This window comes from Macaca nemestrina, chromosome 18, assembly GCF_043159975.1.
Source record: "Macaca nemestrina isolate mMacNem1 chromosome 18, mMacNem.hap1, whole genome shotgun sequence".
NCBI classification, from domain to species: domain Eukaryota; kingdom Metazoa; phylum Chordata; class Mammalia; order Primates; family Cercopithecidae; genus Macaca; species Macaca nemestrina.
In genome coordinates this window covers 83,220,711-83,245,226 of record NC_092142.1, presented here as the reverse complement: position 1 = coordinate 83,245,226, position 24,516 = coordinate 83,220,711, and the positions used below count along the sequence as shown (strand labels likewise).

Below are 24,516 nucleotides of genomic sequence, written 5' to 3'. Positions count from 1 at the left end.
TTTCCTCCCACTCAAGGCTAGACGAGCCTCACTTCATTCTTCTGAAGCAGTGTCTTGGGCAGGACAAGGAGGCGCCAGCCCCCGCAGCTCAGCTTCTGTGTGACCTCAAACCTACTCAGAAAAATGCACCGATTTTCCCTGACCCCACTCTCTGAAAAACCGATTTACTATACATGTCAGTGTTCATTTTCCTCTTGCATAAAACATGCACCCCTCAAATGCCTGGTTCTAGCTGCCGGATGGTCAAACTTGAAGGACTATGGGTACCCACTAGAAGCCTCTCTTAGGGGAGGATGGCGTCTTAGGTGTGGGCACAGGATCTGTCGCTTACTCTCAGATGGTCCAGAAAAATACACACGTAGATTTATAAGTGGGGAGAGAGCATAAAAGAAAATGTAACAGTAGTTTTTTAACAACTGGTGAATCTGGGTGACGGGTTCAAGGTACTACTTTTGCAACATTTTTGTAAGTCTGAAATTATTTCAAATATGCAGTTTTTAAAACCTTAAATAAAAAGCTTCTTCCTTGGTAAGGCTGGGACAAGGGGGCCACTCTTCCGCTGAGATTTTTGCTCCAAGGGAAGTTGCTGGAATACAAAATGTTTTCAAACGTATATATAATTACCAATAAATTACCAGTAATTATTGCTAAGTGTCAGCCCCCTGAGAACAAGGCTAGGGGGAATTCCACTTACATTTCTGTTTGGAAGGCTCAAATCATTCCTTTGCGAGGGGAAGCTCACACACACACACACACACACACACACACACAGGCTCTGAGGCTGGTGGACAGGCTTGGAATTCCAGCTCTGCATCTTTTGGGTAAATTCCTGAACTCATATCCTCCCTTTCCTAGGACGGATGATGGTGGCACACACTCACTGAGGACCTACTGTGGGCCAGGTGCTATTCTAACACTTCATAGGTGTTTTCTCTCACTCAAGCCCCACAACTACCCCATGAAGTTGTCACTATGGTTACCATCGCCATCTCTATTTTACGGATGAAGGAACTGAGGCTAAGAAAGGTTGGGTGACCTACTCAAGGCCATGGAGGAAGAAAGTTATAGGCTTTGGATTTCTGTCTGTGGTTCTCATCCCGCACTCTGAAACCTATGCAGCACTGCCTCCTGGTTCTACTTCTCCTTTTGCAGGCTTGCAGCAAAGTTTAATGTAAAGAGAGCACTCCAAAGGTGCGTGTTAACAGCAGGCATCATTGGTGTGGTCATCATTGAACGACTGGCTCTCTTTGCCTAGTTAGCTCTGTCTTGAAATGGGAGTTTTTTGAATTGGTTTGAACCCTTAAGAACTAGTTTGACTTGGTTTGACCTTGGTCTTAGACATCATAGGGCTGAATGAAAAGATCAGGGGATGAAAAAGACAAGTGCCCAAGGCATTCCTATTATGCTGTCAGTATTAAAATGGTGGCATAGTCCAACGAACTCGTAGATCACCCCACAGCTCTCTTTTGGAAAAGCCTATCCCTTCTACACTCCAGCAGCCTCAGACAGGCTGGCAGGCCCCTGGGGTTTCACATTCAAAGGACCACACACCCCACCCACCCACGGCGGGATCAAGTGGATAGAGACAAGCAGTGAGGAAACAGCGAAGGTTGTGTTCTGTGCTTGTGAAGTGATGGACACTCTACACAGATTAACTCACTCCTCAAAGAGCCCCGTGAAGTACCGCAAGTATTATGAACCCATTTTACAGATAAGGCAAATGAGGCCTGAAAAGGTTATATTATTTGCTGCCCACAGCAGTAAGGGGCTGAGTAGCTGTGGGAGCCCAGGCTATCCGGCTGGAGAAGCCACCCTATAACCCCAAACAAAGCCCTGCAAATAGCAAGTGGGACGTAGAGGAAACCAAAAAGGCATCTCTTTATTTCAAAGCCTTTTGTAGATAATTTCTTCAAAGTTCAGGATTCCAAGATTCTCATCACTTTATCTGCAATGAAAATGACATTAAATGCATGACTGATTTTATGTCTATGCCTTTCTTGAAACACTTCAGAGAAATACATTCTCAAATCAGAAAAAAAAAGAGGTTTTGGCAGATCATGCACCTCCCAGTATGCTTTTGGCAAACAGAATCACTGTAATTACCACCAATCTTGTCTGAGGGTCCTGTCCTTAACTATTAGGGATATGAGATGCAGAAGTGGAGACAGGGGCCCCTGGGTGTGGTCTCAGTCTGATTGACCTTGACTTTGACAAGGTGAACCCGGCCACCCTGAAGTCCCAGATTCCTGGCTCGCCACACAGTTCATCCAAACTCCATGCCAAAAAGCACACTGAAGTCTTTCAAGTTGATTGCCTTGCGTGGGGTTCGAGACGGTTTTAGCTACCACCAGGAATCGCTCTGCCATTGTTCTTTCTTTTCTTAGGAAAATTATGCCAATGAAAGCAACACCATTCACTCATCTATTTATTGCCTTTGTGTCAAAGACAAACACAAATTAAGTCAAACTGAACAGTCCTGGCAGCAGTTCTGGGAAGTTAAGGATTCTCAGACAGTTCTCATTCTATGCAGTTTGAAAACAGATACAGATGCTCCTTTAAAATAGACACAGATGCTTCTTGACTTACAATGGAGTTATGTACTGATAAGCCCCCTGCAAGCTGAACATATCTTAAGTCAAACTGCATTGAACACAGTTAACCTACCGAACACCATAGCTTAGCCGAGCCTACCTTAAATGTGCTCAGAACACTTACATCAGTCTAGAGTTGGGCAAAGTCATCTAACACAAAGCCTATTTTATAAGAAAATATGGAATGTCGCGTGTAATTGATTGATTACCATACTGAAAGTGAAAAACAGAATGGTTCGATGGGGGCTGGGCGCGGTGGCTCAAGCCTGTAATCCCAGCACTTTGGGAGGCCGAGACGGGCGGATCACGAGGTCAGGAGATCGAGACCATCCTGGCTAACACGGTGAAACCCCCGTCTCTACTAAAAAATACAAAAAAACTAGCCGGGTGAGGTGGCGGGCGCCTATAGTCCCAGCTACTTGGGAGGCTGAGGCAGGAGAATGGCGTGAACCCGGGAGGCGGAGCTTGCAGTGAGCTGAGATCCGGCCACTGCACTCCAGCCTGGGTGACAGAGCGAGACTCCGTCGCAAAAAAAAAAAAAAAAAAAAAAAAAAAAAAAAAAAAAAAGAATGGTTCGATGGGAACTTGAAGTACAGTTTCTACTGAATGCATGTAGCTTCTGCACCAGTGTAAAGTCTAACAATCGTAAGTTGACCATCGTTAAGTCGGGGCCCATCTACACATACGTGGATATAAAATAGCCAGTGTTTACTGACCACCTACTATTCCTTAGGGCTGCTCCCACAGCTCTGCACTTATGATTTCAGTTATGCCCCCCAACAGCATGAAGTAGCCCCATTTTACAGATGAGAAAACTGAGGCTCAGCGATAGGAAGAAATTAACCCCAGTGTCGCCCAGCTGGGAGGTACAGAGCTGGGGTTTGCAGCCAGTCTGCTGGTTCAAGAGCTTCTGTCACATGCTAGTGTGGCAGGGAAAGGGTAGGGGCCATGAAAGAAGGAGCCAGGCAGGGGGAAGATGTAAGAAACTCTTGGTCAGGCTCAGGAGCCTGGGCTGCTTCCTGGGGCAGGTCATCCGTGGGGGTGAGAAGGGGACGGGGCAGGGGCCAGGGTCAGGGCAGGGGTGCCACACTCACCTGCTTGTCGGCGCTGCTTGACGCACTGCCCACGGTTGGGGATGCCTTCGGCCACGTCACCTGGGCTCAGGATGTGGCACTCATAGCCCGAGGGACAAAGCAGTGGTTCGGCCCCATCCTCCGTGGTGCTGCATGCCTCTGCTGTGGGAGGGACACACGCTGGGGTCTAGAGGGCAGACCCCCAGGATGGGTGCAGGGAACGCAGCTCGTCCAGAGAGACGGCCTCGCCTCTGTACCCCAGGTTCCGGCTAGGCCCTGGGTCTCACTCAGCGGCATGTGGCACATGTGCACACCCACAAACACGCACACAAACACAGGCAGTCCAAGCTCACCTGATCCCAAACACACTCTCACAGGCTCAGCAGCATCCATGTAGACGTGTTCACCCATACACCCTGAAACACACACTCACCCCTACAGCTGCACGGGGACACACATTTACACAAGCACGTCAGACACACAAATACACACATATACACATGTTCATCCCCACACACAAATCCTGTACACACATATCCACACCCACGTATACACACGTTCACCCGCACATGTACACACTCACAATACAGTCACACACTTTTGCAAGCGCGCACACACACACACACACACAAATATTCAGCCACAGCCACAAGGACAGCCACACAGTTGCACACACAGCTGCACACTCTGTGTCTAGCTGGACACAGTCACACAACACACAGATGGGTGTGGAGTCAGAAGCACAGCCACAGGGTGCCCACTCTCACCTCCTAGGCCTCCAGGCCCCTGGCCTGTATGCTCTTCCTTCCAGAAACTGCCCTCTGCCTCCCGGTACCTCCCCTGCCCCCAGGGAGGCCTCATCATTAGACAGCCGTGAACCCCTTATAATTCTAGGAATTTGAAAACCAACCCTAAATGCCCTCCCCTTCAATTCACCATCCAGGAGGAGGCCTCATTCTTGAGGAGAGTCGAAGCCCTTATTCTGTCCTGGGCTTTGATTCTGGCCGAGCCCCCAGCCATCAGCCCTTCTGCACTGGGGTGGGGAGGATCAAAGACGGCTGAGTGTTTGGCTGAAGGGCCCACGCATGGGGGACAGCCAGCCTGGTGCTGCCAGCTTTCTGGAAGCAGCTGAGAAGGAGGGATCCAGGCTCGGACGTAGGGTCTGGGCTTTACCCGGCAGGTACCTTGCAACACCTCCTCAGGGCCATCCAGGAGCCAGCCATTGCCACCAAGCCATCGAGGTTTCGGCTGCACCAGCCAGTCTAAGACTAACACAATACAGGGTCAGATCAAGGCCCTCCTCTGGCAGCTGAGAAATGCCCAAGCTTGGAGGGTGGGGGTGCCCCCATTTCATGATAGCACAGTCTCCCCGTGGGAGAAATAACTATGGTTCCTGGCACACCTTCATCCCTTGCTTTTAGTGATAGAACCTTTTACTGTGGGCGGGGCACTGGGCCTCCAAGCTGGGGACTAGCCTTCCCTGCCTCCCTTGCAGCTATGTGTGGCCACATGACAGGGTTCTGGCCACAAGAATGTGAGCAGCAGTGACCATGCAACTTCCTGTCTTGCCCTCTGATTGGGGGCTCCCTGCTCCCCTCCCTCCCTCTTTTCCTTCCTGCAGGCTGGGAGCCATTCTGACCATGTGGACAAGGACATCACTCGGACTGCAGAGTGGCAAGAAGGAAGGAAGCTGGGTCCTTAGATGGCTTTGCGAGCAAAGCTACCCGCCTGCTGTAGTGTCGACCTCCACACTAACAGCTGAGAGAAGCAAACGCCTCACAGGTTGGGTCTCTGTATTTATGGGTCTTTTTGTTGCAGCAGCATAGCCTGTTCTCGAACTAATACTTTATTTTTTTAACTTTTAGGTTCAGGGTACACGTGCAGGTTTGTTGCACAGGTAAATTTCACGTCGCTGAAGTTTGGTGTATGGGTGAAGTTTGGTGCACAGGTGATCCTGTTACCCAGGTATAACCAATACATTTTTAACAGAAAGAGCCACCCACACAGTTTATGGGAAGGCCTTCAAAAGGGAGGGGTCGAAAAGTCAAATGCCTCTAGGGGACAGGTAGAAGACATTCAACAGGAAAGCAGATCAGGCAGGGCCACGGCAAAGCAGAGAGCCCCTCCTGCCTGGATGAATCAGCTGCTGGTTAGCCCTGACTAGTCATTTCCAATGCTCCCAGACTGTTTTCTTTTTCTTTTTTTTTTTCTTACTGTAAGTTCTTATTCTATTTATTTATTTACTTATTGTTTATTTATTTATTTTGAGACAGAGTCTCGCTCTGTCACCCAGGCTGGAGGGTAGTGGCACGATCTCAGCTTATTGCAACCTCCACCTCCCGGGTTCAAGCAGTTCTCCTGTCTCGGTCTCCCGAGTAGCTGGGATTACAAGCATACGCCACCATGCCTGGCTAATTTTTGTATTTTTAGCAGAGATGGGGTTTCGCCATGTTGCCCAGGCTGGTCTCGAACTCCTGGCCTCAAGTGTTCCACCCCCTTCAGCCTCCCAAAGTGCTGGGATAACAGGAGTCAGCCATTGTGCCCAGACTGTAAGTCTGTAGTTTTTTTTTTTTTTTTTTGAGACAAAGTTTCACTGTTGTCACCCAGACTGGAGTGCAATCGTGCAATCTCGGCTCATTGCAACCTCTGCCTCCCAGGTTCAAGCGATTCTCCTGTCTCAGTCTTCCAAGTAGCTGGGATTACAGGCGTGCACCACCATGCCCAGCTAATTTTTGGATTTTTAGTAGAGATAGGGTTTTGCCATGTTGGCCAGGGTGGTCTAAAACTCCTGACCTCAGGTGATCCACCCACCTCAGCCTCCCAAAGTGCTGGGATTACAGGCGTGAGCCACCGCGCCCAGCCAAGTCTGTATTTTTTAAAATAGAAATCTTCTGGTTTTTAAGTGTTGACAAGTAATTTTAAAACTTTTTTATTAATGATTATTATTATTATTATTATTCTGTAGAGATAGGGCATCTCCCTATGTTGCCCAGGCTGGTCCCAAACTCCTGGCCTTGCACGATCCTCCTGCTTTGGCTTCCCAAAGTGCTGAGATTACAGGTGTGAGCCACCATGCCTGGGCAGAAAACTTTAAGCATGTTGGAGATCAAAACGGCTCTGAGATCACATTTGCTTGTGACCTCTGCATTCGTTTGACTCCAAAATAAGACAAAAATAAAATTACTAATATTTATCTTGATAAAGAGAAGAGAAAAATGATTATCTAGCATCTTTGAAAGTACATTGATGGGTACTGGTAAAAATGCTGGTTAGCTTTTTCTGCAAAGGAGCACTCGCTGATTATAATGACAGTGGAAGTTGGAAGAGCGGAGAAAGGAGCCAGCAGTCTGTGACCTCCGAAACACGAATGACATGATGGTTCTGCAGCCTCTATGCCCAACCTTTCGGTTCTTCCCCCCTTCCCCCCACCACATCGGACCATGTGTTAGGAAACATTTTCAGGTAAGAAACGCAGTAACATGTGCTGTTTGTATTCTCTTTCGCCTTGATCAAAGGCTTCTGAGCAGCAGGGAAATAAGCAAATGTTTATAGCGAAACTTGGTCTGGGCTCCCCATTGCTCTAGTTGAAGACCCTTAAAGGCCTGGTGGCCCCGGGGTCTCAGCTCTTCATGCCTTCACTGGAACTACCTGGGATCGCCTCCCAAATAAATGCCCTGGGCCCAAGTCCTTGTCTCTGGGTCTGCTTTGGACGGACCCAAATCCAGATGGCAATGAAGTAGTAAGGTGCCTGGAATAGGGCCTGATGTGTTCCACGTCATCTTTTGTTAGACCAGTGGTTCTCAATGCAGAGCAATTTTGTTCCCCAGGAGGCATTTAGGAAAGATTAGAGACAGTTTTGCTTGTCTGGCATCTAGCAGGGAGGGGCCAGGGAAGCCGCTGCCCATCCTACAGTGTACAGGACAGTGCCCCCCTCCTCTGCTCAGCAAGTAGAATCATCCAACCCCAAATGTCAATATGCCAAGATTGTGAAATCTGGCGTTAGATAGCGTTGTTGTTATTACTAACTAGTGGTATGATTGCTTTTCCTGCTGGCCAGTGAATGAATGAATGAGTCAATATTTATTGAGTACTATGTGCCCGGAGACCATTTTAGACGCTGGGGTTACAGCAGTGAATGAAACAGACAAACTCCCTGCCCTGTGGGGCTGACCTTCAAGTGGGGAGAAAACAGTCAATGAACAGACCAGTAAAACACAGTCTTCCAGATTATGCTACAGAGAACAATTAAACAGCGATGGAGGGTGAAAAAATGGCCAACGAGGGGCTGTCATTTAGAGAGGGAAATCTTTCCTGAGAAGCGGCCTTTGGAAATAGATCTAAAGGAGGCAAGGAAGTGAGCCATGGGGTGTCTGGGGGAGGATAGTCCTGGTAATGAAGGACCCCACATGTGGGCCCAGGTGCCAGGGCAGGGGCCCCACATTCCCACACTCATGGCCTAAGGCAATGAACACTTCTCTACAGTCAAACAACTGGATAGAAACTGCAGTTCTGCCTGCTGTGTGACCTTGGGCAAATGATTCAACTTCTCTGAGCTTCAGTTGTGGCATAGGGCTGATAACAGTCATCTCATCACGCTGTGTGAGCAGGAATTGAGACGATGCATGAAAAGGGTATTGGGAATGCCATGTACAGTTGTGTCACCTGTGCACTGCTCAAAAGCACCTGGTCTAGGCAGGAAGCAAGGTTAGAATCCCTATGCCAGGTCACATTCCAGAGGAAGGGGCACCCACCCAGAGGAGAGTGCCTTTATGTGCTTGTCCACCATAAGGCGCAACATTTAGTTTTTCTTATGAAGGCTGAGCAGGAGGCTGCCTGGCCTGGAGCAGTGGCCAGGTCCTGCCCAGAGGCAGTACTGAAACAGTCCCTGTCTGTTTTGATGAGCATCATAAGACTATAATTATGAGCACGATTAAGTGTGCTGAGTCCCCTGTCATCGCTGTGACCTCACCCCAAAAGAAACAAAGCGAGGTCATTCTTGCCATCTCCAACTCTCCTTTCAGCCTTGGGAGGAGGGGCTGGGCTACCTTCTCCAGCCGACTTCTCTAATTAAGGCCCATGGGAACCCACAGTGTCTCACCCAAGGTACAGTTCAAACAGCTGTTGTTACCACCCTGAGCAGAGCTGAGGGGGGAGAAAACTTCCTTGCCCCAAATCCTACCCACTTAGGGGCACATTTTCCCCACCCAAGGGCACATTTTCCCCAGGGAATAGCTACTTGTCCACCCTACCCCCCACTTACTGGCCCCCACAGGGTCACCTCCTTCCCTTCCCAAACCTTCTCTCCAAAAGAGATCTGAAACTCCACCCTGCCAATGACGAATCCCTGAACATTGTTTCTCCCCAAGAGGTTGGTGTCCTGATTCAACACACATCTCATTATCTGCTCCCAGCCCCGCACAGCGCTGAGCACTTCCGACTGGCAGCTCCACCATGAGCTGCACGTTGTCCCTTCCCTTTCTCTTTCCTTCCCTTTTTCTTTTCTTTCTTTTTCTTTCTTTTTTTTTTTTTTTTTTTGAGACAGAGTCTCACTCTGTCGCCCTGGAGTGCAATGGCACAACCTCAGTTCATTGCAACCTCCGCCTCCTGGGTTCAAGTGATTCTTCTGCCTCAGTCTCCCAAGTAGCTGGAATTATAGGCTCCTGACACCACGCCCAGCTAATTTTTGTATTTTTAGTAGAGACGGGGTTTCACCATGTTGCCCAGTCTGGTCTTGAACTCCTGCCCCCAGGTAATCCACCTGTTTCACAGGAGAGGAGACTTAAGAAAGTGACAGCTGGCCAGTGGATCTGAAGCCATGCACCCACTCCTCTGTGGGGCACACCCCGTCTCGATTGCTAAGCACCCGGTCTCCACCTCAAATACCCCAGGGCCAGGCATGGGAAGTGTGGCAGGCCTGGTGGGGTGAGTGGGAAGCTAGAGGACACTCCTCATCCAGAGGCACCTGACGTTCCAGCTGGTGGCAGGTGATATTTTAAGGAAAAGCCTCGAATTTGGATGTTTTAAATGAGAAACCCACTGCACCCCCATCCTCCTATCAGCAGGCATTTTCCCGGGAATGGGTGTTTGCTGGACTGTGGCTCCCTGGAGGCATCCGGGGTCCCTGACCCCACCCCATTGTTATAGGAAGTGGCATTTTCTCCAGAAGGGCGTCTCCCACAACGCAGGTCCCCAAGGGCAGTGGGACATACAGCAGGTGCACAGCAGCGTCACACCTGCTCAAGGAGCGCCCATCCCAGTTCACAGGTGCGCAGTGGAGGCGTCAGGGACCCACCCAGGTGGCCGAGCTTAAAGCCCAGTTCCTTTTTCCTCTCCGCAGAGTCAGGCTCTCTCCCACCCGGGACAGCTCTGTTTACCTGTTCTCCCTTAGGCCCCTCCCTCGGGCCCAGGACCTACCTGGCGGGGGCGGCACGGCCTCCAGGCAGGCGTAGGCACATCCGTTGTAGCAGCAGCGCCGGTGCCGCGGGCACTCCGAGTCAGCCTGGCAGCGCACGGCCTGGCAGGCGCCGGGGGGCATCGTCCGCGGGGGCGGCGGGCAGCGGTCGGCTCGGGGCTGCCGGGACCCGCCGGGCGCGCCCGCCTCCTCAGTCTGTGGGAAGAGGGCGGTGTCAGCAACTCTGGGAGAGTCCCGGCCCGCCGGGAGCGTGCACGGGAAGGGCCAGTGCGCCGGGGTGAGAAACAGCAAGAAGGCAGAGCCAGACGCCGAGGGCGGCTCAGAGGGTCAGCGATACCATGTTTCTAACAGCCGGCAAGAAATAACTGAAAGCCCAGAGCAAAAGGATAAGCGAATCTTGGTACGTTTGCTGGAGGACAATTACTTAAGTATCTGCCCTGTGTGAGAGATAGATTATATATAACACATAATATATATGGTATATATGTATACACATATGTATACATATGCATGCATGCACATGCATGCAGACATATATGTCTCTATATACATATGTGTATGTACATATGTGTGGACTTCTTATAATCCATACGTTTATATAGGGCTTTGAGAATTTACAAATTATACGCAGAATGATTAAATCCATGCAACAACTTCGATACATCTCAGAAAATAATGAAAAGAAAAAAGCCACATCAAAAGAGAACACCACAGTGGGATTCCACTTATATTTATAGCTCAAAAACAGGCCAAGATGATGTCTGGCATAAGAAGTCAGGAGGAATCTGGTGGACAGTGACTGGCTGGGAACACGTGGCCTGGGGGCTGGTTACATGGTGTGTTTATTTTATGGGAATTCGTGGAGCTGAACACTTAGGATTTATGTGCTTTGAAGTATTATTTTTGTTTGTTTGTTTTGTTTTTGAGATGGAGTTTCACTCTTGTTGCCCAGGCTGGAGTGTAATGGCGTGATCTCGGTTCACCACAACCTCCACCTCCCAGGTTCAAGCGATTCTGCTGCCTCAGCCTCCTGAGTAGCTGGGATTACAGGCATGCGCCACCACACCCAGCTAATTTTGTATGTTTAGTAGAGACAGGGTTTCTGTATGTTGGTCTTGACCTCCTGACCTCAGGTAATCCACCCACCTTGGCTTCCCAAAGTGCTGGGATTACAGGTTTGAGCCACCATTCCCGGCCTGAAGTATTATGTTGTAACAAAAAGTTCAAAAATAAGATATAGGGGCCAGGCACTGTGGCACACATGCCTATAATCCCAGCACTTTCGGAGGTCGAGGTGGGTGAATCTCTTGAGCTCAGAAGTTTGAGACCAGCCTGGCCAACATAGCGAAACCCTTTCTCTACTTAAAAAAAACAAACAAAAATTAGTTGTGACATGCTCATTCACTCCTGTAGTCCCAGGTACTTGGGAGGCTGAGGCGGGAGGATGGCTTGATCCCAGGAGGTCAAGGCTGCAGTGAGCTGGGATCGAACCACTGCACTCCAGCCTGGGCAATAGAATGAGACCCTGTCTCAAAAAAAAAAAAAATTAAAAAAAAAAAGAAAAAAGAAAAAGAAAAAAAGATATAGTACTGTACTTAATATATAGGAATATGGGTGAGTGACCAATAAGATCAATATTTTAAAGGTAAGACTGAGAAAGTTTAAGTAACCAGGCAAACTGCCCTGGGTCCCCTGACACTGGAACCCATCCACGCCAGTAACACTGTTCTGCTTCTGTGAAAATGGGGTGTGTGGTGGGCAGGTTGTGTACATTTGCACACACACACAGAGTTAGATACAGGATAGATTACTTGGCAAAAAACTACCTTGGCTTGCCCTGCCTCCTGGCCTCTGCCTAAACTGTTCCCTTCATCTAAAATGCTTCACCTACTTAACTCCCCACAAGTCCTCCCCCAACATATTCAAAATCTGGCCTGCTTGTGCTGGCCAAGTACATAGGGCATATCTACAAATTAGAATAGTATACAGCCATGAAAACCTGTCCTTAAGGTGTTGGCAAAAAAAGAAATAAGACTCAATGTGCCACATATGAAAGATTGCCAGGATGTGGTGGCTGGTGAAGAAAGCCACGGTTCGGAACAGCTTGTAGGTTCTGCCCCATCTGTGTTTTTAAAAATGCACACAGATGTAATATGTATATATTTGCATAGGTTTAGAACGTTTTTGGAAGGATACACAGATCACACAAGAAACCATTATGAAAGCTGCCTCTGGAGAGAAGAATAGGGTGTAACGCTGAGAGAGATTTCTTCCTATTGTACACTCTTCTGCACTGGTTCAATATCTTTTTACCATGTACACATTACTTTTTGAATTTAAAGATGTACAGAGTGAGGGCACATCGTCCAAGCCCCTGCTCAATCTAGACTTGACTCACAGAACCTCACAAAGCTACTGAAGCTGCTTTGATGGCAGTGTGGGCGCCGTCACCTCCAGGCCTTTGCCCAGGCTGTGTCCTCTGCCGAATACCCATTCCTTCAGGTCTTCAGAGGGACCATTCCCCCAGACTCAAATCAGTGCTCATAGCTGGGATGTGCTTCCTTAACACCAGCCCTCCCAGGCCAGGGGTAGAGCCACGCCCCTCCCCTCCCCCTGCCCCCCACTTCTGTGTCCCACACCCGCCCTCCCTTGTCACTCTTGCTCCGTAACCGGTGAGCGACCCCCTCAAGGGAGGTCCTCGAGTCTCCTGTGTCTCCTCATGCACATACAGTTGGCTGAATAAAGGTCCCCAGAGACACCAGGCCCTACTCCCTGGAATCCTACATGCAAAGGAAAAAGGGTCTTTGCAGACGTGATTAGGTTAAGGAGCTTGACACAGGGAGATAATCCTGCATTTTCCGGGTGGGTCCTAAATCCCGTCACAAGTGTCTGAGAAGAGGGGAGCAGAGGGAGATTACACACGCGCACACACACACGCACACGCATGCACACACGCACATGCACATGCACACACACATGCACACACATGCACACAAGAAAGTCATATGAAGAGGGAGGCAGAGATGGCGTCTACAGACCAAGGAATGACCATGATTGCCAGCAACCACTGGAAGAGAGATTGGCAAGGAAGGAACCTCCAGAGTGGGGGGCGCGGCTCTGCTGACCCCTTGATCTCAGTCCAGTGAAACTGATGCTGAACTTCTGGCCCCTGGAACCATGAGACAATTCATTTCTGTTGGTTTAACCGCCCCTCCCACCCCAGTTTGTGGTCATTTGTAACGGCGGCCCCTGGAAACTTGGTATCTGTCCCGCTGCCTGGCACATTCTGTAAATGAATGCCACCCCAGGCCCAAGTCCCCATCAGTGCCTCCACAGTGGCCTCATCCCTGGCTCGCTGCCTCCAAATCCATCCATTCTCCAAACTGCAGCCCAAAGAGGCTTTATGAAAGGCACCTATGGATTTGGTCACCTCTGTGCTGCAAGTCCCCAGAGGCTTCCCAGCACTCTCGGGACAAAGTCCCAGCTCCCCACTCAACCTCCAAGCCCTGTGCCAACCAGGTACATGTTACTTTTTCAATTTAATAACTTAGATATAGGATATATTGGCCTCATCTCATCGCCCCAACCCTCCTGTCCTTATATGCCAGCAAACTGCCCTTCCTCCTCCCCACGCCCTCCAAGCACATTCCTCTCTTCAAACTGTTTCCTCCTATTGAGCTTGTCTCATCCAGCAGAGCAGAGGGGCAACCAGAGTGGGCTCTGCAGCCAACGGGTTTGGTTCAAATCCTGGTTCTAGGGCTTAAATCCTTTCTGCCACTCACTTGCTGTGTGACTGTGGGCAAGCCTCAGTTTCCCCCTATAGAACTTCCCTCCTGGGGTACCCTGAGTCTACACCCAGGATGGCGTCTATGCCCAGGATGGCATCTACAGCAAGGATGGTGTCTATACCCAGGCTGGCGTCTAGCACAGTGCCACTGATCTTCATTGCCACATGCTGGTCCTCTGCCTGGAAGGCTTCCCATCCGCTTCTATTGGCCAAACCACCCTTCCGTCCTCAGCTTAAACGGCCTTCTGAGGGCAGCTTTCCCCAGACTCGTCGGGATGTTTCTAGTATGGTCCTTCTTCATTTTTAGGCCCTCGCCACCCCACACTGAGAGCAGAGGCTGTGTCTCTCCCTGCCTGGCTGGGGCGGAGCGCAGTCCTGCGTCCCTATCTGGGTAGCTGCAAACTGCACGCGGTGCCACCAACGCCCTGCAGGGGGCACCAGGTCCCCGGGAACAGGTCCTGGCCGGGTGCCCCTGGGAACCGGTGGGATCACCAAGGCCAGAGGTTTTCAGCTGCCCCCAGGGAGCCTCAGGGCCTGAGACTGAGGGCATGAGGGGTGGAGAGCAGGAATGGCCAAGCAGGAGGGGGGCCTGTGCGGCAGGAAAGCCTGGGGAGGGGGGCCCGTGACCCCCACACCTGCTTCACCCAGAGAACCCTTCTTTTCACTCTTGTAGACATTGGCTGTTAAATTCACAAAAAGTGAAGATGACCACTAAGCTGGCATTTGGTGGATATGGAGACGAAGCCTTAAGGAGGTGAGTGGTTTTCCCCAAAGACAGAAGGGAGGCCAGAGCGTGGATCAGTCCTTTTATCACCCCCTTCTCCATCCAATCTCCCTCACCCCTGTAACCATCACTAATAACTTTCCAGCCGCAGCAGGTGTATAATCCCATGCCATTAGCTCTTAGTTCACTCGCTGCAGAATTAACTAAATTGGACCCATGATGGGGTCCGCTATTTTTAATCCTCATCTAACATGACAGCCGCCCCAGCCTCCTTCGGAGGGTGGTTAAGAATGCACCGTACGTCGTCGGGAGGGAGCGGCTTATTTTTCTGCCCAGCTTATTTTTCCATCAAGCCTCATTTATGAAATTTAATGGAACCGGGTGATCAGAAGCAAAACACTTTTCAGCCACCTCAAATGCCTCCCAGTCCCGTGGCTTCCTTAATGGCAGCCCCAGACGGGAGGGTATGCAGAGATCAATTTTAGATGTGCCGCTGTCTCAGAGGAAAATTCAAAGGTCGTTTCTCAGAATTTGGAGAGAACAAAGACATAAGCGCCTTAGAAGCCCCATCTCCCGAGTTATTTACTGCGTGGCTGAAACAACAGATGGTCGTGAGTGATAAAGCACTGATTTCACTGAGAGGTCCAGATTAAAGGATTACGTGTTTTGAAAAATATTTCATGTCACGCAAGGTGACACTCAAAGAGGGTTCTAAACAAAGGTGTTTTCTGGAGTTCGGAGAAAGAACTTTTACTCAGAGAAACAAACAGCTTGCCCTCCAATTTATTCCTGGCCCCCAAGGGTTAAAGGAGTCAACAGCCAATCTTGGCCTAGACGTTGGACTGCAATTGGCTTCCCTGGCCTCCTCCATGTCTCTGACATCTCTTCCATCACTCCCCTCCTGACTCATTCTCTCCAGCCACCCAGTCCCACCTCTGGGCCTTTCTTTCCCCACCCACCTACCATATCTGCCTGGCTCTCACCTCCTCGGGTTCTGCTCACACAGCCCTCTCTTCCTCCTCTCCCTGTTGGTGGAGCTTCACACCCCTCATCACTCTTGGGTGGACTGTGTATTTAGGACTCATTGGTTCGCTGTTTTTCTCCCTCCTAGGGACAGGAACTTGGTTTTGTTCTGAACTGTGTCCCTGGCTCCTAGAGCAGCGCCTGGCACATAGCAAGTACTCAGTACGTATTCTTTGGGTGGAATAAAAGCTGTGATGATGATGATGATGATGATGAAGATGAGGATGATGATGGTCAACACACCCTGGCAGCTTGCTGGGCACCCTTCTAAGTGCTTAACACGCATTAACTGGCTGATCTGCACATGGGCCCTGTGCAGTGGGTTCTGCAGAGCAGGGGTCCTGCACGGGTGTGGGGGCAGCCCTTTGTGTTTGTGTAAGGCTGTGCTATGGGCAAGCATCGTCACCCTCCTATGCTCACTTAATGTGGATGTGAACTAGGGGAGTGGGTCTTAATATCCCACACTCCAGAGATGAGGAGGGATGCTTTCAAAATGTAAAGCTGGACTCGGCCGTCCTCAGTTTCTGAAGACTCGCTGCTCCACCTGGCCTTGGAGCCTTCCGCATGCTGTTCCTTCCACCCGGAACGCTTCCTAACTCTGTTTCACAGCTGAGCTTCCTCATCCTTTGGGGCAAGAACTTAGGAGCCCAAGATGGAAGGGACCGAAGCTCATGACCTCTCATACAGCAAAGGCTGCTTTGCACGGGGATTAAGGGCTCAGGTGTAGGAATCCAACACGTCTGGGTTTGAACCCCATGGCTGTGTGACCATGCAGGAAAATCACTAACTTATCTGAGCCTCATCTGCAAAATGGACACAAAAGTAATACCTGTTGCCAGTGTTTGTGTGAAGATCAAAAGAGATCACACCTGTGTGTGCTCGGCTCAGCACTGGCAATGCTAATCCATAGTTCACTTGATTTTTATTCCTTTTATTATTATTGAGATAAGGTCTCACTCTGTCACCCAGGCTGGAGTGCAAGGGCACGATTTCGGCTCACTACAACCTCCACCTCCCAGGCTCAATCAGTTCTCATGCTTCAGCCTCCCAAGTAGCTAGGACTACAGGTGCCTGCCACCATGCCTGGCTAATTTTTTGTATTTTTAGTAGAGATGGGGTTTTGCCTTGTTGCCCAGGCTGGTCTTGAACTCCTGAGCTCAGGTGATCTGCCCGCTTCAGCCTCCCAAAGTGCTGCTGTTACAAGTGTCAGCCACCACGCCTGGCTCCTTTTATTATTTTTAATCAATGGACTTAGAAGCCTCTCATCCCATAGTAACTTCATTCTTCATCTCTTCCAGTCTTTCTTCACTTCCCCTGTATCCTCCCTCAATTCACTCACTGATGATTTAGTGAACGCCCACCATCTCCATAGCATTAGGTTAGATGCTCAGCAGGTGCAAAGGAAACCTAAGGAGCTCCAATCCAGCTGAGGCTGTAGATACACATATGAGAAACCCACCAGTGAAATGTGGGATTGGATAACCTCCTCATTTCTGGATAAGACCAGGGCAAACAACTCGCAGAGTTCCTAAGAGAAGGGGCCATGCGGAAACAGCCGCCTAGCGTGTGCAAGAGCACTGCCCTCGGAGGATCACCTGAAGTTGCCTCCAGCCCTCCCCGGTAGGTACCACTGCTGTCCCCATTGCATAGGTGAGGAAACAGAGGCACGCAGTCACCATACAAAGACACCAGGCTTAGAGCCTGGGCTGTGTGATTCAAGCTCACGGCAAGGGAGGCAGCATTTAGTAAGCTCTTACTATGTGCTGATGCCGTGCTGGGTCCTCACATATCGAATCTTCAGTGTCACCCTCTGGAGCTGCTGCTATTCTAAAACCACTTTACTGATGAGGAAACTGAGGCACACACACAAAAAACTAAAAGCATTTGCCCAAAAGCAAGCAGCTGTGAAGTGTCAGAGGCAGAATTTGAACCTGGCTCTGTCCTACTCCTCCAGTGGCATTCCTAACCCAGGAGCCTGGAACTGGGAGCTGCTTCCCAGCGGTGCCTGTCAATTTCTTCCCATTCCTTCAGTCCAGGGGCTCCCAAAGTGTTCCCTCTGCCCTCCCGTGGCCCAGCCCTAGCTCAGGGTGGAGTCAAAATGGGGGATCCAGGTACATATTTGTCCTGGCCCCCTCTTTGCAGCCCTTCCCTCCCAGCTTATGTTGCCTCTCAGATGAAAACAAAATAATGCCGCATGAAATCCCTCTGAGAAAGGAGGACACTCACCCCGACGGATGACGCTTTCGTGAAAACCGCAGAGCAACCCGTGATTTCCAGCTTTGATTTTCATTCCTGCTCAGGGATTGTATAGTAAGTCTATTTCAAAGCAGCCACTGAGCACACATTCATTGTACAACTCAGACAAGAGCTCTCCAGTTCTGTATGCCTTACCTGGATGAAAATGATTCCCGGCCGGGTGCGGTGGCTCACACCTATAATCCCAGCACTTTGGGAGGCCAAGGCAGGTGGATCACCTGAGGTCAGGTGTGACGGGAGACCAGCCTGGCCAATATGGTGGAACCTTGTCTCGACTAAAAATACAAAAATTAGCCAGGCGTGGTGGCGGGTGCCTATAATCCCAGCTACTCAGGAGGCTGAGGCAGGAGAATCACTTGAACCAGGGAGGCAGAGGTTGCAGTGAACTGAGATGGCACCACTGCAATCCAGCCTGGGTGACAAGGGTGAAACTCTATCTCACAAAAAAAAAAAAAAAAAAAAAAAAAAAGATTCCCTTAAGATTTTCGACCTGGTGGCTATTTTGTTCATATAGATGAACAAAAAGATTTGCAAAGCCATTCTGCCACTGATATCCCTAGGAAGCAGGTGGGGAAATACCCATTCTGGGCTCCGGCAGTGGGAACCCTAATTCAGCAAGTCCAAGTCCAGATTCTATTAAAGCAAACAAGCTGGATGTGTAACCAAAGGAGGCTGGATACATAAGTGAGGGCACAGGGAACACCACACAGGCCTTAGAAAGGAAGATGCCCGGGCGTGGTGGCTCACGCCTGTAATCCCAGCACTTTGGGAGGCCGAGGTGGGTGGATCACAAGGTTAGGAGTTCAAGACCAGCCTGACCAAGATGGTGAAACCTCCTCTCTACTAAAAATACAAAAAATTAGCCAGGCATGGTGGCGGGCGCCTGTAATCCCAGCTACTTGGGGTGAGCCGAGATTGCGCCACTGCACTCTAGCCTGGGCGACAGAGTGAGACTCTGTCTCAAAAAAAAAAAAAAAGGAAAGGAAGATGCCAATCTACCATGTTAACATACTTCCCACAGATTATTAAGTGAAAATGCAACATATAAAACAGTGTGAATAAGCCAGACACCAAATAGCACATACTGGATGATTCCATTTCTATGAAACGTCTACAAAAGGCGGATCCATAAAGACAGAAAGCGGATTGGTGGTTGCCAGAGGCTGCAGGGAGAGAGAAGGAGAACTGAAGGCTAATGGCTGCGGGGTTGTCTGTAGGCACGACCCTGTGAATATACTAAACACCACTGAATTGTACATTTGAAAGGGTGAATTGTCTGTCATGTGAACTTCATTTCAATAAAAGAAATTTGAATCAGTATGAATAAAATACCACTAAGAAAAAACATGTGTGCTGTAACTGCTTCATGAAACAATCTAGACAGACGCCCCGGAATGTCACCAGAGTTTACATCTTGGAGGAAGAATTCAGATCATTTTTACTAATTTATAACTTTCTCTGTTGTCTGAATTTTTTTTTTTTTTTACAGTAAACGTCGTTCTTTTAATAATCAGTAGAAGAATTTATAAGCCATTTCCATTTAGGGAAAAAGAATCCAATCTTCAGAGCTGCCACCAAATCTACCCACATCCCTCCCTCAGTGCTCGCCACCCCCTTCCTTCCACATGCAGGAGCTTTTACCCTTCTTTGGAAAGTTCCAGCAGCTTAGCGGCCAGACCAATAGAAATGCACCCCAGCACTGGTTTGCATGGTGGAGGAAGAAAGCCAATTTTCCTCTAAGCATTACTTGCTCTTCCTCTGGAATTTGGACGTCAAACATCTAAAAATATGTCTCTCACTGGAACAGTGGGCTTAGAGTTCAGCGTGCGTAGATGAATGCCATTTCCTGGTGCCCAGCGCCCTTAGCACTGGGCCCTGGGGACAGAATTTGGCACAAGGTTAATAGGACTTCCTCAGAGGGAGACCAAAAAAAGAGAAAGAAATTCACAAGACTGCAAACTCGACCAACTCTTCCCGACAATGTCGTTGTCAATCAGTGCACCCGAGAGTCCTCTAGAACTTTCCATCCCCTCTATTCTGTTCCGGAAAGTTTTAACATAATTTATTCATTCATTCAGTAGTAAATTCATAATTCCCAGGCCCACTGCATTTCAGGCACTGGGCTGGAAATGGGGAGTTCCGAGTTAAATCAGAAGACATTGGCCCTGCCTTCATGTGGCTCAGTTTCAGGACAAGTCACAGACACCGCACCAAACAGCACACAGATAAGACGAACGAATTGCTTTTTGTGGTCATCTGCAAAAGCAGTTAGAGAGAAACCTAAACAAATCATACCAATAACAACAACAGAGCTAAATGCCAAGAAGGAAGAGCTGGGCTGTTATGCAAACGTTTAAGGGAAATCATAATGAGGCGTTTGCGGAGAGGCCTCGGAGGAGGTGGGCATGAAGCTGCCATGGCCCACGAGCCAGAGTGGGCACCGTGAGTGGACACTTGCTGAAAGGCTGCCTCTTGGTGCTGGGGACACAGAGGACTCACAGGGACTCTATGTGCCATCACAGAATTCCTGAGAGGTGCCTCAGGTTCTCGCTGCTTTTTAGAAAAATTACTGTGGTAAAATAAATATAACATGCAATTTTCCATTTCAGTCATCTTAAGTGTGCAAGTTGGTGGCATTAATTAGATTCATGATATGTGCAACCACCTCCATGAGCTATTTCTGCGGCTTTTTCATCACCCCAGGCAGAACCTCTGTTCTTATCAGACAGCTGCCCCCCATTCCTCCCTCCCCTAGTCCCTGGCAACCACGAATCTCCTTCCCATCCTGCTGGATTTGCCTCTTCTGGACATTGCATCCAAACAGTGTTACATGCCTGTGGCCTTTGTGTGTTCAGCACCATGTCTTCGAGATTCATCTGTGCAGTGGTGTGTGTCCAGGCTCCGTACCTTTCTATGGCTGAGTTCTAGTCCCCTGAGTGGACAGATTGCGATGTGCTCAGCCCACGGGCATCCATCTGCCTCCGCCCTGTGGCTCCGGTGAGTCCTGGCACAGAGGTGTCCTGCTTTCCTGTCTCCCTCTCCCGGGTGATAACCACACAGGGACCTGGGATGCTTCTTTACTTGTTGATGTCCACCTGGAATTTCAGGGCTGGAACCTCAGATGAGGAATCTCAGGCCCAGCGAGGAGAAAGTGATTTGTCCAAGGTCCCCCAAAAGTCAGCTATTCATGGACTTTTCATTCCTTCCACTCGCCCATCCATGCCAGGTTCTGGGCTAGACACCAGGGTGTGGCCAAGCCTACAATGAGTTTGCTTCACATCAGTACGACACACCCCCTCTCTCTAGCACCCAGGCAGCTCCGGGCCTTTCCTGGGGTTCTCAACCATGAGCCCTGGAGGCTCCCTCCTGGGTGCTGCTGGGGGTCTCTGGAGCCCACTGAGCACCCACTGACCCCCAAGACAGAAGCATCTTAATAGTCTTGATGATGAAGTCCTGCAGGGTGTGAGCTCACATGGTTTGAGGAGCAGAGAAAGCTTCCAGAGACTGGGGATATAGTGATAGCCCCACCTGTCCCCAGCCAAAACAGCACAGATAAGTCATTCTCTTCAATGGTCTCACTTTCCTTGTCAGTGAAATGTCTCTCAATCAGGGTTGCCAGTTGCAATCAACAGAAGCTAACTCCCTTCCGTCCCAGAGCAGGCTGGATTCGTGTCCCAGGGAGCTGCAACAAAATGCCACACACTGGGGACTTCAAACAACAGAAGTGGATTCGTTTCCAGTTCTGGAAGCCAGAAGGCCAAGACCCAGGTGTTTGGCAGGGTGGGTTCCTTTGTGGAGGCTCTAAGGAGAAAACCTTCCCATGCCTCTCCCAGCTTCCAGCGGTGGCTGGCCGTCCCCCACGTTCTCTGCCTTGTAGACGCATCACTCTGATCTCTGCAACGCTCTGTCTTTCTGTGGCTTTCTCCCCCTTTGTCTCTGCTTCTGTGTCTCTTCTCCTTTGTTTTGTTTTCGTTTTTGTTTTGGGAGATGAAGTCTCATTCTGTTGCCCAGGCTGGAGTGCAATGGCACGGTCTCGGTTCACTGCAACCTCCACCTTGCCTCCGGGGTTCAAGCGATTCTCCTGCCTCAGCCTCCCAAGTAGCTGTGATTACAGGCATGCACGACCACGCCCGGCTAATTTTTGTATTTTTAGTAGAGACGGGGTTTCACCATGTTGGCCAAGCTGGTCTCGAACTCCTGACCTCGGGTGGTCTGTCCACCTCGGCCTCCCAAAGTGCTGGGATTACAGGTGTGAGCCACCACGCCTGGCCTCTTCTCCTTTTCTTATAAGGACACCAGTCATATTAACTACCCACCCACCTCCAGCATGACTTCGTCTTATTTTGACTAATTATACCTGTAATGAACCTGTTTCCAAATAAGGTCACATTCATAAGGACCAGGAGTTAGGGGTTGGATGTATCTTTTGGGGGACACAGTTCAACCCACAGCATGGATCTGACAGAATTTGGGGGCAGGGAGTAATTTGGGAGGGGATACCAGGAAGCCCCATTTGGGGAGTAGGGAAGCTGGGCAGGAAAGGGAAGGTGCCCCTTCAGGGAGTGCTAAAGGGCAGGTGGCTACCTGGGCACTGGAGCTCAAACCCAGTGGACCTTGGAGAAACCGTGTGGAACACTCCTCACCCGTGTCCCACCAAAGGTGAGAAGCCAGCCGGGCCATCCGGCTCCAGTTCCATTTGCTCCTACAGGTGTTACCTCCCCGGCACCTTGGCCTGCCTGTGTGTGGGCTGAGCATGCTTCTGCAGCCACAGAAAGCCTTCAGGCCAGCAGACACAGATGCTTACGGTACAAAGATGAAGGTGAAGGTGAAGGTCAGAACTCATGGAATGGTGAGAGCACAGCTCCAGGCCATCTGCCTCTCCCACTCTTGCTATCTCAGCAAAAAATAAAAGGATATTTGGAAAGCTTTCAAGAGCTCACAGAAATAATGGGGGAAAGGAGAACTAGGTTGGGGAACTGAGGAATGCAAGTTGTGTGGGCCACTGCTGGCTCCTACAGTCCCCTACTGCTATTAGCACGGGGGTGCCTCCAGACAGATGGGCCCCCCTGTCTGGCAGGATGCATTTGAAAGAGAAAGTAGCATCTGTTGCTCCTGGCTGCCTCTCAGCAGGACAGGCATCTCTGGGCAGGGTGCAAACTGAACCACCATTTCCAGTTGCCCCGGTTGGGTGCTTAGAGGGGAAAACAGACCCACAGTCACACTGACAGCAGAGGCCGTCCTGCCCAGTCCAGAGGCTGCGCAGCACCCAGACCCACATGTGGCTGCCGTGGTCCCCACCTGGTGGATTTGTCGAGAGGCTCCCAAGCGCGAATGCATGGCAAATGCTTATCCTGACACAGCATAAGCGCTCAGTAAATCATTGTTCTCAGGAGTTTTATCTAATGCCAGGAAAGAAAAGCCAAAAATACCAACTCCACAGAACTGACTGAGCTCCATGGAAAGGTTATTGGACTATTTACAAACATTTTGCTTCTGTTTTATTCAGTCTCATAAATATTTGGTTCTGGAATGGGGTTTTTTTGTTTGTTTGCTAGTTTGTTTGTTTGAGATGGAGTTGCACTCTTCTTGCCCAGGCTGGAGTCCAATGGCACGATCTCGGCTCACTGCAACCTCTGCCTCCCAGGTTCAAGCTATTTTCCTACCTTAGCCTCTCGAGTAGCTGGGATTACAGGCATGAGCCACTGTGCCTGGCCGGGAATGGGTTTTTAAATCTGTCCGTAGTACACATCTAGGGAATGCAGTTCTGTGCCAGGCAGGGAACCATAGGCTCCATGGCCTTTTTACTGAACCCTGCAAAGAAGGCACAGCTGTGTCCCATGCTGCAGATGAAGAAACTGAGGCTCAGATAGGAGAAGGAACCTCCGGAAGGTCTTAGAGAGAGAAGGTGGGAGACCCAGCACTTCTCATTAGAAGCCTCCCCTAAGGGCCTCCCATGGGAATGGAAGGCAAGAGACTCTCACCCCTCCTCAATGCCTCCCCTCTGGCCAGGTCTGGTCTCCCAAGCAGCTCTCAGATGCACCACTTCTGCCTGTGAGCTGAGCCTCGGCTCCTGCTGAGCCTTCTTCCAGGAATGGCCTTCCTCCTCCTAATTCCTAATCCTTCCCCAAGCTCCAGTCAGGGTCTCTTCCTCCCACGGGAATGGAAGGCAAGCGTGCTCGTCTCTGGCACTGTCTCTGCATGCTTAGACCAACACGCATAAACAGCACTCAGGACATTAACCGACCCCACTCTAAGAGTCCAGTCCCCTACACAAAAGTCACTCTGCTGGGGGACGAGGCTTTGACAAAGCAGAGCAGGCTACCTGCAGCCATGTGCTTGCTCAGGACTGAGCCACCAGCTCTCCGTACGCAGCCTTGGCCAGTTTCCAAGGTGTACTCACAGCATGGTTGATTTCAGGCAAGCCACGTGAGGCCACTGAATGGGAGTAGGAAGAGATGTGGAGTACCTTCTCTCCTAGTCATACCACACGGATGCAAGAGACATAAAACCCCAGGAGCAGAGAGAATAGCAAAATGGAGCAATACAATTGGAAAGTGACACATTTCTAATAAGAAGTATTTCCTGGCCGGGCGCGGTGGCTCAAGCCTGTAATCCCAGCACTTTGGGAGGCCGAGACGGGCGGATCACTA

General features: G+C 50.0%; 1 protein-coding gene across 5 annotated transcripts in view; it reads right to left on the bottom strand.

Moving 5' to 3' along the window:
• LOC105496773 (WAP four-disulfide core domain 1) overlaps positions 1–24,516 on the bottom strand; it is a 47,650-nt gene that overhangs the window by 5,732 nt on the left and 17,402 nt on the right. For 4 of the 5 annotated variants that reach the window (XR_011616628.1, XM_011767367.3, XM_071085027.1 and 1 more), the window contains 3 exons: positions 10,079–10,271; positions 4,849–4,932; positions 3,686–3,826 (listed from right to left, as the gene is read on the bottom strand). Coding sequence is in view for 4 of the 5 variants with exons in the window: in XM_011767367.3 (XP_011765669.1) it covers positions 3,686–3,826; positions 4,849–4,932; positions 10,079–10,271 (418 nt within the window). In the remaining variant the exon portion in view is untranslated. The remainder of the gene's footprint in view (positions 1–3,685; positions 3,827–4,848; positions 4,933–10,078; positions 10,272–24,516) is intronic. The other variant, XM_011767369.2, reaches the window with a different exon arrangement.